At 42.1% G+C, this 13243-nt stretch overlaps 1 protein-coding gene across 6 annotated transcripts in view; it reads right to left on the reverse strand.

The window, feature by feature from the left end:
• Positions 1-1270: 1270 nt before the first annotated feature.
• Positions 1271-13243, reverse strand: part of SEMA6D (semaphorin 6D) — a 55072-nt gene continuing 43099 nt past the window's right edge. For 2 of the 6 annotated variants that reach the window (XM_057544559.1, XM_007170454.3), the window contains exons 9-19: positions 12696-12784; positions 11756-11973; positions 11525-11656; positions 11054-11209; positions 10787-10960; positions 9490-9630; positions 9317-9394; positions 8777-8838; positions 8363-8419; positions 6708-6875; positions 1271-4997 (exon numbers count right to left, since the gene is read on the reverse strand). In XM_057544559.1, the coding sequence (XP_057400542.1) occupies positions 3709-4997; positions 6708-6875; positions 8363-8419; positions 8777-8838; positions 9317-9394; positions 9490-9630; positions 10787-10960; positions 11054-11209; positions 11525-11656; positions 11756-11973; positions 12696-12784 (2564 nt within the window). In that variant the 3' untranslated portion in view covers positions 1271-3708. The remainder of the gene's footprint in view (positions 4998-6707; positions 6876-8362; positions 8420-8776; positions 8839-9316; positions 9395-9489; positions 9631-10786; positions 10961-11053; positions 11210-11524; positions 11657-11755; positions 11974-12695; positions 12785-13243) is intronic. The other 4 variants (XM_007170455.3, XM_057544558.1, XM_007170456.3 and 1 more) reach the window with 4 other exon arrangements.

The following is a 13243-nucleotide window of genomic DNA, read 5'->3' on the forward strand; positions in this document are numbered from 1 at the left end:
CCCAGCTCCCGGACCTGGACCCAGGGCTATTTTGGACCCCTTGTTCTTTGCCCTCCTCTGAAAAGGAGGATGAAGGAGATGAGCTGGGAGGGGAGGAGAAGGGAGAAAGTTGGCTTCTCTCAGATGGCAGGAAGGCAAGTCCTCCCGGTACCTGGCCAGCACCTAGGCCACACAAGGCCCACTACTTTGCACGTGAGACCCCCTTTCTTCTTAGCCTGAACCAGCATCTCTTGTGTTGCCATTTCCCAGAGTAACCTAAATGCCAACCAATGGGATCTCTGGAACCAGAGTACAGGTGGTGTGTCTTGGTTAATTTATTTTCTTTACAATGCTTTCCGTATGAAAAGCTCCAAGTTCTCTAACTCCATTTCTCTCAAATGGCATCTAAGCATTTATCTCGAGGATTCGTAGGTGTGGTTTTAGGGGTCTGTAAATCCCCTGAAAACAGAAAATGAAATTCAGCTCTCAGTCCGTACCATTCATTAAATTATCAAAGATGTCCATAATTGAAAAAGGCTAAAATTTGCTATAAAGGAAGAAGAGAAAAATGCACTTTTTAGAAGAAAAAGAAAATCACTGTACCCAGGAAAACTTGTAAAATGGCCAGAAGGTATAATAAACAGCAACTTAATAGAAATAGCCCATAGAAATGAAAGAGAATACAATGCTCAAGAAGCCCAGGGAGAAGCAAGGCCGAAGATACATTTCCCTTAATTGTCTCTTCCTTCATTCATTTGTCTAAACCCAATGACAGCAGCCACTAACTAACTCATGCCATGCTAAGGAAAGAACTAAGTGGAATCATTACTTTACCTCCCATTTCCATATTTGAGGAACGTTATCTCTTACTACATTCTTATTCAATTGAAACAATGAGAAATGCCCTATACCAAATAGCAAGAAATGTTCACAGGAACCTGATTGACCAGCTATAATTTTAGACTAAAATATTAACAATTTCACACGAGAACACAAATCATGAATTTTGCAAATGCCTGTCGAACTAGCGATACGTGGACAAGGGTTGGCCTGAAGCATGTGACTGTTGCTGTAGTACAGTTCATCTGGTTTTCTGAATTATACGTTTTCCAGGGGCTCTGCCCAGTCTTCCAAGATGAGAATGGTGGTGTAACCACGACCTGATGGCAAGTATTCCAGGTAAGAATATTTTGGTATATTTTAAAAGACGCTCTCAAGGATGTTGATTGACTTAAAAATATTTTAAAAACACGATACCTTCCAGACCTCTTCAACATCAAGAGGCAGGATATAATGATTTGTATATTTTATTTTGACTTTACATGCGGTGTTAAAAACCCAAAGTACATATTATTTACACATCCACAATACAAGTTTACAAGATATCTATACATGTTAAAGTACTCTATAAAACAGTATAGAGCCACTTCACTTTAGGGTTACTTTTTATGCCGTACCATTAAAAAAGATACAATCTGTGTTTACCTTTGCACAAATGGATAAAGCATTTAAAAATTAAATTAACAGGATACAGACTAGATTTTATGTTAGAAATTTCAACATAAATACTGATAGAACTCACATTACAAACTACAAGGCAGCACAATGTTACAAGATGTTATCCGGGTTCACATAGAGTTACTGTTCCACTTTCCGCACGCTGGGATTAATATTGGTAAGGTGAATTCAAACAGGTTTGTCAGCGATGGACTGAGTAGTGTTTATCGTTGGTTGGTTTAATTTATTATCAATCTGTAATATTTTAGTTTCAAAGCTGAAGTGTTTCAAGAACAGAAGTTTTAGCTTTTGAGCTTCCAGAGACCTCAGGGAATCACGTTCTTTATTAAACAATATTCTCAAAGGAAAAGAATAACTGCATCCATATTCTACATTCTGCATAAAAATGCTCTGGTCTTCTGCAACCCATCTCCCCCAAGTAATAGATATCATCAGGAAAACAGCTGAACTTACTTGTCTGACTAAGTCAGGAGCATTCCTCTGCCTTGATACTTTCTAGATGAGGTTCAGTAAACCGTGGTGTGCAGCATATTAACCGAAATCGTCATCAGGGTTGCACATCATCAGCTCTAAGTGGCTTCTGCAAAACTACAAATAAATGACCCTGTATGGTTTCTGCAGTGTCACATTACCCAGGAAACCTCATTTGACTTCACATTATCACTGTTTCATCCTTAAGAAAGTAGGAGTGGAATGTTTATCATGGCAAAGGATGTAATGCAGCTATTTGGATAGATTGTTTTACAATTAACTGTTCTAGATTGTTGTTAGGATTTTTTAAAAGTCTTTTCAGGTGCTGGTTGAAAAACATTTACAACTGGCACTCAGTAAATGATGTGCTATACTGAAAACACTTGACATATTTGAGTACTTCTATCATTCTCATGAATAAGGCACAAAATGCACAGATTTAGGTAAAATCACATGTAATATGTACAGTATACTGTCATTACCTGCATGACTTAGGAGAAAATTCTCACATCACACAACATAGACAACATGATTGCACCACTGTTAGGTTTTCACAGACTGTTTCTGCTAAGCCAATTACAACCTTCTCACATCCCCTTCTTTTGTCTTCTGTTTTGTGTGTGTGGGGGGGGGGGTTTGTTTTTTTGTTTGTTTGTTTGATCTTGGGGTTAGGGGGAGTTAAAAGAAGAGGAATTTTACTACATGGGAGAAACCAAACACAATCAAAATAAAACCTTGTTAGTGTGTCCAAGGTTAAGTAGAGTGATTCGGGCTTGGATTCACAGTGGACAGGTGAATTTTACTACTGAATACTGGTGGATAAATCAAGGATACCTCTTATCATCTCCATCTCCTTAAGCTGGCAAGACTGTTATAGAAGTTTTAGTGAATAGCAGCACAAAATTACTTAGAACTCTTACATTCTGGCATTGGGTAACACGTAAGTCAGGTTAATCATTTTGACCGTCAAAATCAGCCTCGGTTTTCTTTCTTTCTCAAAGCTGAACCCAATGGACTGCTGTGGGAAGAAGTTATTGTCTCTTGTTCAGTCATGTGCGATGTAAACAACTCCATAGCACAAAAAGATGCCATGGGCACCTAAACAAATCCTAGTGGGGACACAACACACACACACACACACACACACACTTACACGCACACACACATGCACACGCAACACAGTTCCTTGGTGGCATGAAAAAAATGCCACACGTAAAAAAATGCTACAGTTTGGGTCAAAGACTGAATTTTTAGCAAATTGTTTGGTAATCTACAACTTCTTTTCTTTGAGACATTACCATTGTTTTTTGACATTTGTGCAAGAGGCAAGGTGAATGCATACATATTAAAATGTTCACATTTAATGGGAAGACCACACAGAATGGCAGTCTAAGTTGAACCCATTTTCAAGTATTTGCTCACAGACAGATTCTTCTGAGCACTGTATCAGCTCTTTGTACTGGTTACAGGTAGCCCCTCGGAGCCACATATCTCTTTAGTTTCAAACAAAAGAAATGGAATGACCAGCACCTTCCTTTGTTTTCAGGCAAGTACACAGAAGCCTTGCTGCAGTAGCTACGTATGGCAAGTTCTGCTGTTGCCAAAGTTAGGAAGAGTTTCTTTGGCCACTTGGTTCTCTTAAGATACAAGCGAGTCTCTTGTCTTAAGGTACCCTTACAACATCATCCTCTCAACAACATGGACAGGATAAAGCCACATGGGGAAGAGCACACTTGAGGCCTAGTAAGTATATTTGTTCAGTGGTCTGACAGATGTGGTTTGGGGAACAAATGAAGGCTTTGGTGGTACGTCAGGTTTTAAGGACGGTGTCCTCTTTAGTCCCGTCCTGGGAAGGGTGCCGTTACTGGTGTAGCTGCTCTGTCTGGAGAGGGAAGGCTGCAGATGAACACTCACCGGTGTTCCCTGAATATAGTCCACCTTCGCCCCTGCGGGGGCGGGCATGTAGCCTCCACGGTTCATACTAGGCTGTCTAGATAACAAAACACCATTTGGTGAACTTAAGTTTTTAGGCATAGCAGATATAGAGTGCCTCTGGGAGGAATTTTTATGATAACCCCTTTGTCTTTCCAGAGAAGTCATTGGGACGCCGGGAGTGGTGGGGACGTCCACTCGCTTGGTTGGGCTGTTTCTGGGGAGAGTCGAGGGAGGAGAGTAGAGTGATGCCTCGCGGTTGGGGACCTTGGGCGGGACCTCAGACATAGGTCCCACGGGATCCAGCATTAGGGTCTGGTGGGCCATTTGGATGTCTCCCATGATGGCTTTGGGGTTACTGCTTGGGTCATTTAGATGCTTCAGGAGATCGTTGAGGGTATTTCTGGAATCCACAGAACGCCGGTGGTCTCTTTTACTTGATGACTTTGTAAGAGGGTGGTCAATGTTTTGAAGTTTCTTTTCAGCTTTGTGAGCATTGGAGTTTGAGAAAGATGTGTTGTAGTCATGGGTAGCATTAGGAAGGACAATGGCACTGGGGATATGTCCGTGACTTAGTGGGGAATGGGGTGGAGGACTAGAAGGAAAAAACTGGGGGGTTTCTTTCCTTGAAGCCCCATGGCCGTGGGCCTTGTCTGAGTGGCTCTTCATGGCCTGCAGGGTCTTCTGGTGAAGCACAGGTGTAGACTCAGGTGTCGGGAGAGCAGCCAGCTCGGGAGGTTGGCCTCGATGGTCCATGACCATGGATTTCGTATCTCCATTGGGTGGCAGCTCTTTCCGACTGGTCAGCAGGTTACTATACAATTTGGGAGAATCTATATTCTGTTGATATTCCTTGACTGGGCTGTCAAAGAGACCATTCAGCTTGGCAAAACTTCCACTGGAGTCTGTGCACGACTGGGCAGATTCTGCATCTTTATGGATCTTTCTGTTTTTCCGAACAAACATGTCACGATAGCAGTATACTGCCACACCTGCAATGAATGCACCCAAAACAAAAGCTGCAAAGACACAGGTGATGAGGACATTCATGTGGACCATTTGGTTGGACTCTCCAGATTGGACTTCCCATCGTACACCTGCAGTAGACACACAGGAAAAGAGTCTGAGTGAGGAGCTTCTTTAAAACAATATTAGCCAGCAAATGGCTCCCATTGAACCAACACTACCTTCGCATGGTCCATATGCTTAGCTTGGAGGGTGAGGTGGACTCCAAAATTCCATATTTTTTTCTTTAATCCCAATAGGATCCCCAGAGACATTTATGATCGCTACAAATACCAGGGTAACTCTAATCTTCCACTGATCTGTATTTGTCTTTTCCCCTCTAATCCCTCTTAAATAGTTGTTACATAACATTCAAAATTTTAAGAGTTTCTACCTAAAAATTAGAGCTAGAAAGTATATATTTTCTAAGTGGCCCATTTTAAACTCATAAAATGTTTTTTTCTCATGATTTTCTCTTAATTCATAAATCAGGATTAAAGGGCAGCTACTGGGATTAGGGAAATGTATGAATTGGCATAAATATATATTTTGCTAAAATAATTATGCCATCTTAATTAGAATGAAAGTATATAGTTCGTTCACAAACTAAAAGCATCTGCTTGGTCACTGTTAGCTACAAATGTAGCCTTTCATGTTTACTTTGATTTTTTTTTTCATTCCATCTTGGAGTGAAGCACTCTTGAATTGCCTGCTATGAAAGAAATCCAGACAGTCTAAGGAAATATACTATGTTAAGTAATATTATCCAATTGTCTTAAGATATTTAAGAAATATTTAAATTAGACTAGAATAAGAAGAGTGAATTAGTTTATAATTATTGGGATTTTTAATGCAACCACAGACATCTAGACGTGTTAGTTTAAGAGGTATCCAAGTCTGTTACATGCTACAAGCACAGCTATCCCAGAGTAAGGTAAGTCAGAGTGATTTGAAGATTCTGTTGCTCTAGGTTAGTACTAAGGCCTTTGAACATTAGTTGTTTTTAACCAATGTTGAGGGCTATGGAATTCAGTGGCATTGTGAAAGACAAAGAAAGAAATGTAGAGAGAAATGGAATTACTAAAGAAAATAAAAGAGGAAGAATGATTATAAAATTGTTTACAATGAAAACAAATAAAACCAAAATCAACAGATGTAAATCATAAATGACAATGCACTGCTATAAAAACTGATTGGAAACCTGATACCACAGTTTAGTGAGCACTAAAGGATAGATTTTTTCCCAGAGTGATCTGTCTAACAAGGTAACTCAGCAGACAGCTCTTTGATAAATGCTTCTATTATGGGCTGAAAATGATAGTTACGGACAAGCACTCTGTTAGGTTTTAGTGCTTGTGGCATTCAAACAAGTTTGCGCCTCCCTTACTTTTCAGATTGCATTGTAAATTGCAGCTAAACAAAAGTCTGGGAAAGGCTCCTCAACAAAACATCCGATATCAGGATATTTGCAGTTAATGGGTTTTGTTTTTGGATATCGCTGGGGTGACCCTCGGAATTCTCTGAAACCCAGCAGAGTGTAGCTTCTTCAGACAGAAGCCAACACGGATTAGATTGTCTGAGTGGCTGTTTCACCAACTCCTTCTTCAACAGCTTTCCGCCTCTTTCATCTGCTAAGGAATGCACGCTCCACGTAACCACAGAAAACCGGTGTGACCGTGGCCAGTGGCGGCGATGGTAACAACAGAGGCAGCTCCGTCCGGCTTCACCTCCACACGTTCCTCAGAGACATTAGGAATCAGGTTTCCACTCAGTGAGAGATGAGTTCCCTGGTGAGGCCTTACCCTTTGGGATACCTGATAAAGGATCAGTAAAATCAGAAGTGTTTGGGTCATCTTGAACTACAAATTTCCGGGAGCTGGTCAGTTTAGGTCTCCAGGTATCAATCACTTTAGGTGTAATTTCTGGGATACTTGCCATTGTGGTAACAGAAGATGAAGATACCTCCATGTCTGTGGTGGCAAACAGATGTTTATTAACATGGGTAGTGACAGCGGATTGCTTCTGACTGGTCTGTTGTACTTTCAAGTGAAGTTTAAGCAAATTTTATGAGAAAGCCTGTTCTAGGATTTCATAAAAACACATCCAAGGAGATTATACCAAATCCCTTTCTTGCAAGGGAAAAATATAAGCTACAAATGAACAATAAAGACATATTAAGCAGATTTCGAACTTGAAGACACTGAAAATACTCCTCTACGAAGCCTCTGCGGTGATTAATGACACTCATGGAGAAGGTACGATGGATCCCAAAGACTAATTGCTAGTTTCTCATCCTTTTGTGAGACAACATCACTTCTTTTTGTGTCTATTTTTTTAAAGCATTTTCATAGATGGTTGGAAACTGTATTGCCTTCACTGGGGAACCTACAGTGTAATGTCATCAGAAAACACCTGATTAGGTCTGCATAAACACTTGACTTCGGACCTGACAAAGAGGCTGTCCTGCTTTACCGCAGACGTCTCGTCTATCTGTAGATGACTGACTGCACTGAGGGCTCACCATCCACGCTAAAGCACTGAAGCAGGGATGAACCTTGTCCGTGCCTTCCAAAATGCCCGGGGAGTTTCTTCCAAAGAGTTAGCAGCAACTCATGCAAAAGAAATGGCATTTACAAGCTGAATAAGGATGTTCTGATACACAAGATCTTCCATCCTTTTCTCCCCTCTGAGGAATGAAACTGCTGGTAAGTTTTAGAACCAGCAATAGGATCGGGAGTAACTTAACCTCTTAGCGTGTCTATTACTGATTTCTGCCAAGTAGATTTTCCCTCAAAATGTAAGCCTATGATCTTAGGTTAAACCCCTGGAGACCCCAGTTCAGACTGGTGCAACGGTCACACATGAAGACTCCAAAACGGATGCAGACAAGAGGGGCACAGGGAGCCCAGTGAACATCTTAATACATCAGAAACCAGCTTCATTCGATGGGAACCTCTTTCACACCACTGAGACCACAACATTCAAAGGTTTCTGGGATTACCGCAAACCATTCAGAAAAGATCTCTCAAATTTATAAATACACATTTTGGGGAAATGTGTATTTGTTTAGTAGGTCTTAGGAAAGGTGAGGAGAGAAGGGGTAAATAATGAAATTCTGCCATCCGTTCAATACAGATGGCCAGAGGGAACATTCACAATGCACAGGGGTGAGAGAGAAGAAAGCTTGGGTGGACGGGCGTGCAGCTGGAATGCAGCCTATGTTAATCCATTGGATTTTTCTTAAAGGATGTGCCTTGGTCAATGATGGGCTGTAAACATGCTACACAGGGTGAAGTGCTGAATAAGAAAAAGTCTTTCGGACCATCAGGGGGGTTATGAGTCAAAGCACAAAAATGAAGGGCTGCCAAACTGTGCAAAAGGAGGGGAGAAGGGGCTGAAAATGCTGAACTGAAGGAAAGAAAAGGTTGTTAATTCAAAAAAATGAAAAAAAACTAACCAGATGTTGGACCGCCAAATATTTTGTAATCTGGTGTAGTTGAAGTAGGCAAAATTTCTAAAAGAATTAAAGGAACAAGTAATCAGTAAAAAGTAACCAAAAGAAAGCAAAAATTTACGAATTCCAATTAACTCAAAAAGTCAAAAGAAAGGACTATAAATTAAAAGATTAACCTACCGCTTAGACTACCTTTCTCTAGATTTCCTACAAGATTGTAAATGGTGAAGGAAAAAAAAAGTAAGATTCTTCTCTAATGTATCCCCATGACCAAATAGCTCAGCTTTTGTGAAGTTTAAGTTAAATGCTAGGTGGCATGTGTCCTGAGTCATTATAAAAGGCTGATTGTAAAATAATGTTCACGTGCAAATGTGGTCAAAAAGAAGCACCAGGAGGGAAAGGAAGATTCGGTCTTACCATGGCAGTCCCCTAGATGGGCTGTGTTCCCATATTCCGTGTCCTGTTCAAATCCTCCAGCGCTGTGGTTATGGAAAGCAAAGAAGTCTTCAGTTAACAGCCTTCATAGGAACACAAGTGACAACCAGAGCAGAACCAAGAACACAGACGGATTAGTAAGGATGAGCAGACAGAAAAAAAAAGGACATTTCAACATAGCTTGCTAAAATGAGTATTTCTATGAAACATTTGGTAACTAGAATGTTTAAGAGAGCAGAAGAGAATTGGTTCTTTCTCTCCATCCATTTCCCGTAGGTATTTCACTGTCTACAATCTCCTTTCCCTCACAGCTCCAGATTTTCTTTTTTTTCCTTCTCCCATACAAAACAAACAAACAAACAAAAAACACAAACAGAAAAAAGGAAAGAAAGAAAGAAAAGTAAAGCAAAAAAGAAAAGTAGTGTTATTGGAAGTTTTCTAAAATTTCTAGCTTTAGAGTCCCTGGAGAAGATAGAAGCACATCTGGAGAAGATCTCAGCTAATGTGACAAAGTATACTTACAGCATCCCTGGGGTCACTTGACCACAGGCCCCTGGGCTTAACCAGCCACAGTACGGGTCTCGAGATGCAATACAAGACCTGTATAAAACCAAACAGAACGTAACTTGAATTTTCTCATCATCAAAGGTAATGACGCTGTAAGACCCGGGATAAGGAAAGAAACATCGGCCTACTTTTTACATGATCCATACCGCTCACAGCGACTGAGGGGGATGCGGATAACACAGCTAGAGAACGCCACGTATAAAGCATGATGATCTTTATCCAGCTGGAGTGAGATGACCTTTCTGTCCTCCTCATTCTCCGCATTGCACCTATATTGTGGGAGACATTTTGAACATATACGTTTAGTAAGTCAAAAGCTACAGGAACTTGGGGCTTCCCTGGTGGCGCAGTGGTTGAGAGTCTGCCTGCTAATGCAGGGGACACGGGTTCGAGCCCTGGTCTGGGAAGATCCCACATGCCACGGAGCAGCTGGGCCCGTGAGCCACAACTACTGAGCCTGCGCGTCTGGAGCCTGTGCCCCGCAATGGGAGGAGCCGCGATAGTGAGAGGCCCGCGCACCGCGATGAAGAGCGGTCCCTGCACCGCGATGAAGAGTGGCCCCCACTTGCCGTAACTAGAGAAAGCCCTCGCACGAACCGAAGACCCAACACAGCCAAAAATAAAGAAATAAATAAATAAAGTAGCTATAAAAAAAAAAAAAAAAAAAAAAAAAGCTACAGGAACTATACGAGGCAAGTGAGGCTTGGTTTTTGCAATTATTGAGAGCTGGGGAGGCGTTGAGGAATACTCTCAGTAGCAAACCAGGCACGCACGTAGTTTAGGAAGTAATAATTATGTGATTCATCTTCTACTGCTCTGCATGGCTGGTTTAATTTCAGGCTGGACAAAGGGTTTTTTAAAGATTGGCTTCCCGTTCTGATGATCGAAGGGAATTGCATTTGTGAAGAGCATGTTAGACTATAGGGAAGAAAAAGGATAACGTTTTAATGCATTTAAATCTTCCTGTGCTAGATATTTCTGGATCTCTCCTTAGTCTTCTTTGCTCCATTTCTCTCATCTATTTTCTTGTTTGTTTTAATGGTCCACGTAATTTTTTATATCAGTGGTTAGAAGAATTACGGTGTACTGTGTGTGTGTGTGTGTGTGTGTTTGCAATCAACTGTCTGCTCCATGTAGCGTCCTGAAATACATCTGCAAGGTAAGAGGGTGGTGGCAAAATATTCTCATTTTCCACAGGTGACAAACAAGGGCTGAATTATTTTTAAACTCATCACCGTCCACCCTCCAAGCCCTAGTGGACTCAGGAAAACAACAGACCCGGGTTTTACTTCAGTGAGGAAAAAAACAAACCAAAAAAACCCCACTAATATGCCAAACCACTGCTAATTTAGAGCGCTGAAAGGAAATGACTAGATGAAACACACACTGGAAGTACTAAAGAGTGTTCTCCTAAAATATACCTACTTTGCATGGTTGTACGCTTCGATCTCTTCCAGTAACACGCTGTCATTCAAAGAGAAAGGACTGGTCTTTGCCAAAACTTTAAGTACCATGCCAGCTTCCGAGCCAACAAAGATGACTGTGTAGTTCTGGTGGGGTCCAGCAGAATGGTCAACGGCAACGGCCGTCAGTCTGTACCTGCCAGCAGAGGGGGAGTCGGGTCAGGGGGGGAGGGCAACAGGAAGGGAAGCCACTGGATGGGAGAGGGCCCGTGTTTCTGCACAGTCTTACCTGATCCGAGTCTTCGTGAACCAGGGCTCGTCGGCAATGGGTGGGACGGCAGAGTCCATCAGGGGGTGGGATTTAATGAACGACAGGGTTTCATCCGGGAAATCGATGGAGGTTTTATAAGCTTCGGCAAGTCCATGCTTTGCACAACAGCCAGGCCTGAAAGGAAAATAGTGTGTTTTGTCCCCCCATCACAATTTGTATCTAGGGATTAGGTGTCCATTCTGGAAGAAGAGGTCGAGAGAGAAAGGAGAGTAAGCCAAACCGGAGGAGCGATGCTGTTTCCCTGAACTCTGCGGGCTCTCCACATTCAGGCTCTCAGAGTCATATTCACGGACTTTCTGTCTGTAGCGCTGCGCAGGGACCCTTCCTGGAGTGGGAGGTTGGCCCAGCTGCTCTCTGAGGATGGATGCTTCCCGTGACCAGAGGGTTTTGTCAAAGACAAAAATCCTCTCCGTTTTTTTTTTTCCTTACCTTGGCTTCGGTACTTTGTCTTCAGGGACTGCTGTCCAAACGGAATCTGGAGTTTTCTGTTCTTTAAACCGTCCTCTGAATACTTTTTCAATGTCATCCATGCTAAATGCACAGACTGCAGACCCAGGAATGCTGAAAAAGAGGAACAGTATCAGGCGACAACGGGCCTGTTCTCGGCTCCCACAAGCGAGATACGGAAGGCCTTTTGAAGTGCCAAGGATCTGTTCTCACCTGTTGAGCTGTGTGGTAAACACCCCGACCACAGTGGGGATGCCATTGATTTGTATTATGTCTGTGACAGACTGCAGAACATCAAAGTAGAAAAATGAATCTCCGGGGACAGAACAGTTAAGCCGAGCCTTCAGAAATGAAGTCCAGTGTTTCTCCAGGACCCGCTGGGAGCCACCCATGTCGTTTTTACATATGCGGGCCACACGGGAATATACAGCCTGCCCACGGGACAAAAGCAAAGCAACGGGGTTATGAGCATGGAGGAAGAAGAGGAACAAAAAGCTGCCAGATAAGGGAGGGATGAAACATGCTAAAGATACATGTGGTTCAAAAGACTCCGGCAGCCTTCTCTCTAGGGATCTGTAGAGTAAGAATGTAAACTAGATTTATCTGTGAGCAAAAAGGGCCATTTTCCTGCTCTGCCAAACAAGCTCCGCAAGAAGTGAGCTATCGAACGGCCCGGCTGAATGGAAACCATTCCCGTACTTTGTCCCCCACTTAGCTTCCCATATTGTTAACAAAATGCACGATCCTTAAACCTGGCATAGAAGGGGCCGCAATATTTTAGAATCATATGGGCTTGTACTGAAGTATTCAACATTGAACAGGGGCCCTTACTTTCCATCCTGCCTTTTGATGCCGAGAAAGAATAGCTATCAATAGATTTCTAAAAGAGTTAAAGAAGCATCCATAGCTCAAGGGAGCCTGCAGAACATTCTCTGTAGTAACAGAAAAAAAAAAAATGAAATCTTCTCAAGGCCCAAGGCTGCTGTTCCTACTCTGGCCATTGTGCAGGTATTTCACAGCAATTATTCTCAGGATAAGCAACTCACCTCTCTGCACTTGGCCCTAAATGCTTTGACTGCTGGAAAATATGCAAAGACTTTACCAAAGTGGGCTCAATTCCATGCAGTGGACACGTGCACAATCATATACTTGCCTTGCCTAAATTATTATGTTCTACAGCAATTTCTCGAAAGAAGAAATAAACATAGTTTCCATATTCGATGGCATGAAGAAAGTGTGGCTCTGAAAGAGAAATTGAAAACAAACTGGTTCCTAAAGGATAATTCAATTAGTATCGGACCCTGACTGCCAGGCATGACTGACAGAGGTCACATTGCTACATTCAAGCCAAGGAGAACTCTGATATGCCAGCAAGTCTGTGCAGTCCCAGTATGGGTGTGTTGAAGCTTCAGGGAACCCAGAGTCTTTAATGTTAGCTAATGGACTAGAAAAAGCCTACAGGGAAATGAACTACAACAAAGGTCTTTGTTTCAACAGACTTATTCATTAACCTGTAGTTAACTAGGGAAGGAAACTTCTTACGTTGAAAATAAAACAATCTTGATTTCTGGACTCCAAAGATCAAAATAACTCTGCAGATACGAACTAACGATTCCCAGGGTTAACTTTCCAGGGTGGGTAGATGGAAGTGGGCAAGGACTATTTCATGCATTTAGAGTTAGGCAAATGGCACACAGAATT

The sequence above is a fragment of the Balaenoptera acutorostrata genome, chromosome 3, assembly GCF_949987535.1.
Source record: "Balaenoptera acutorostrata chromosome 3, mBalAcu1.1, whole genome shotgun sequence".
NCBI lineage: Eukaryota > Metazoa > Chordata > Mammalia > Artiodactyla > Balaenopteridae > Balaenoptera > Balaenoptera acutorostrata.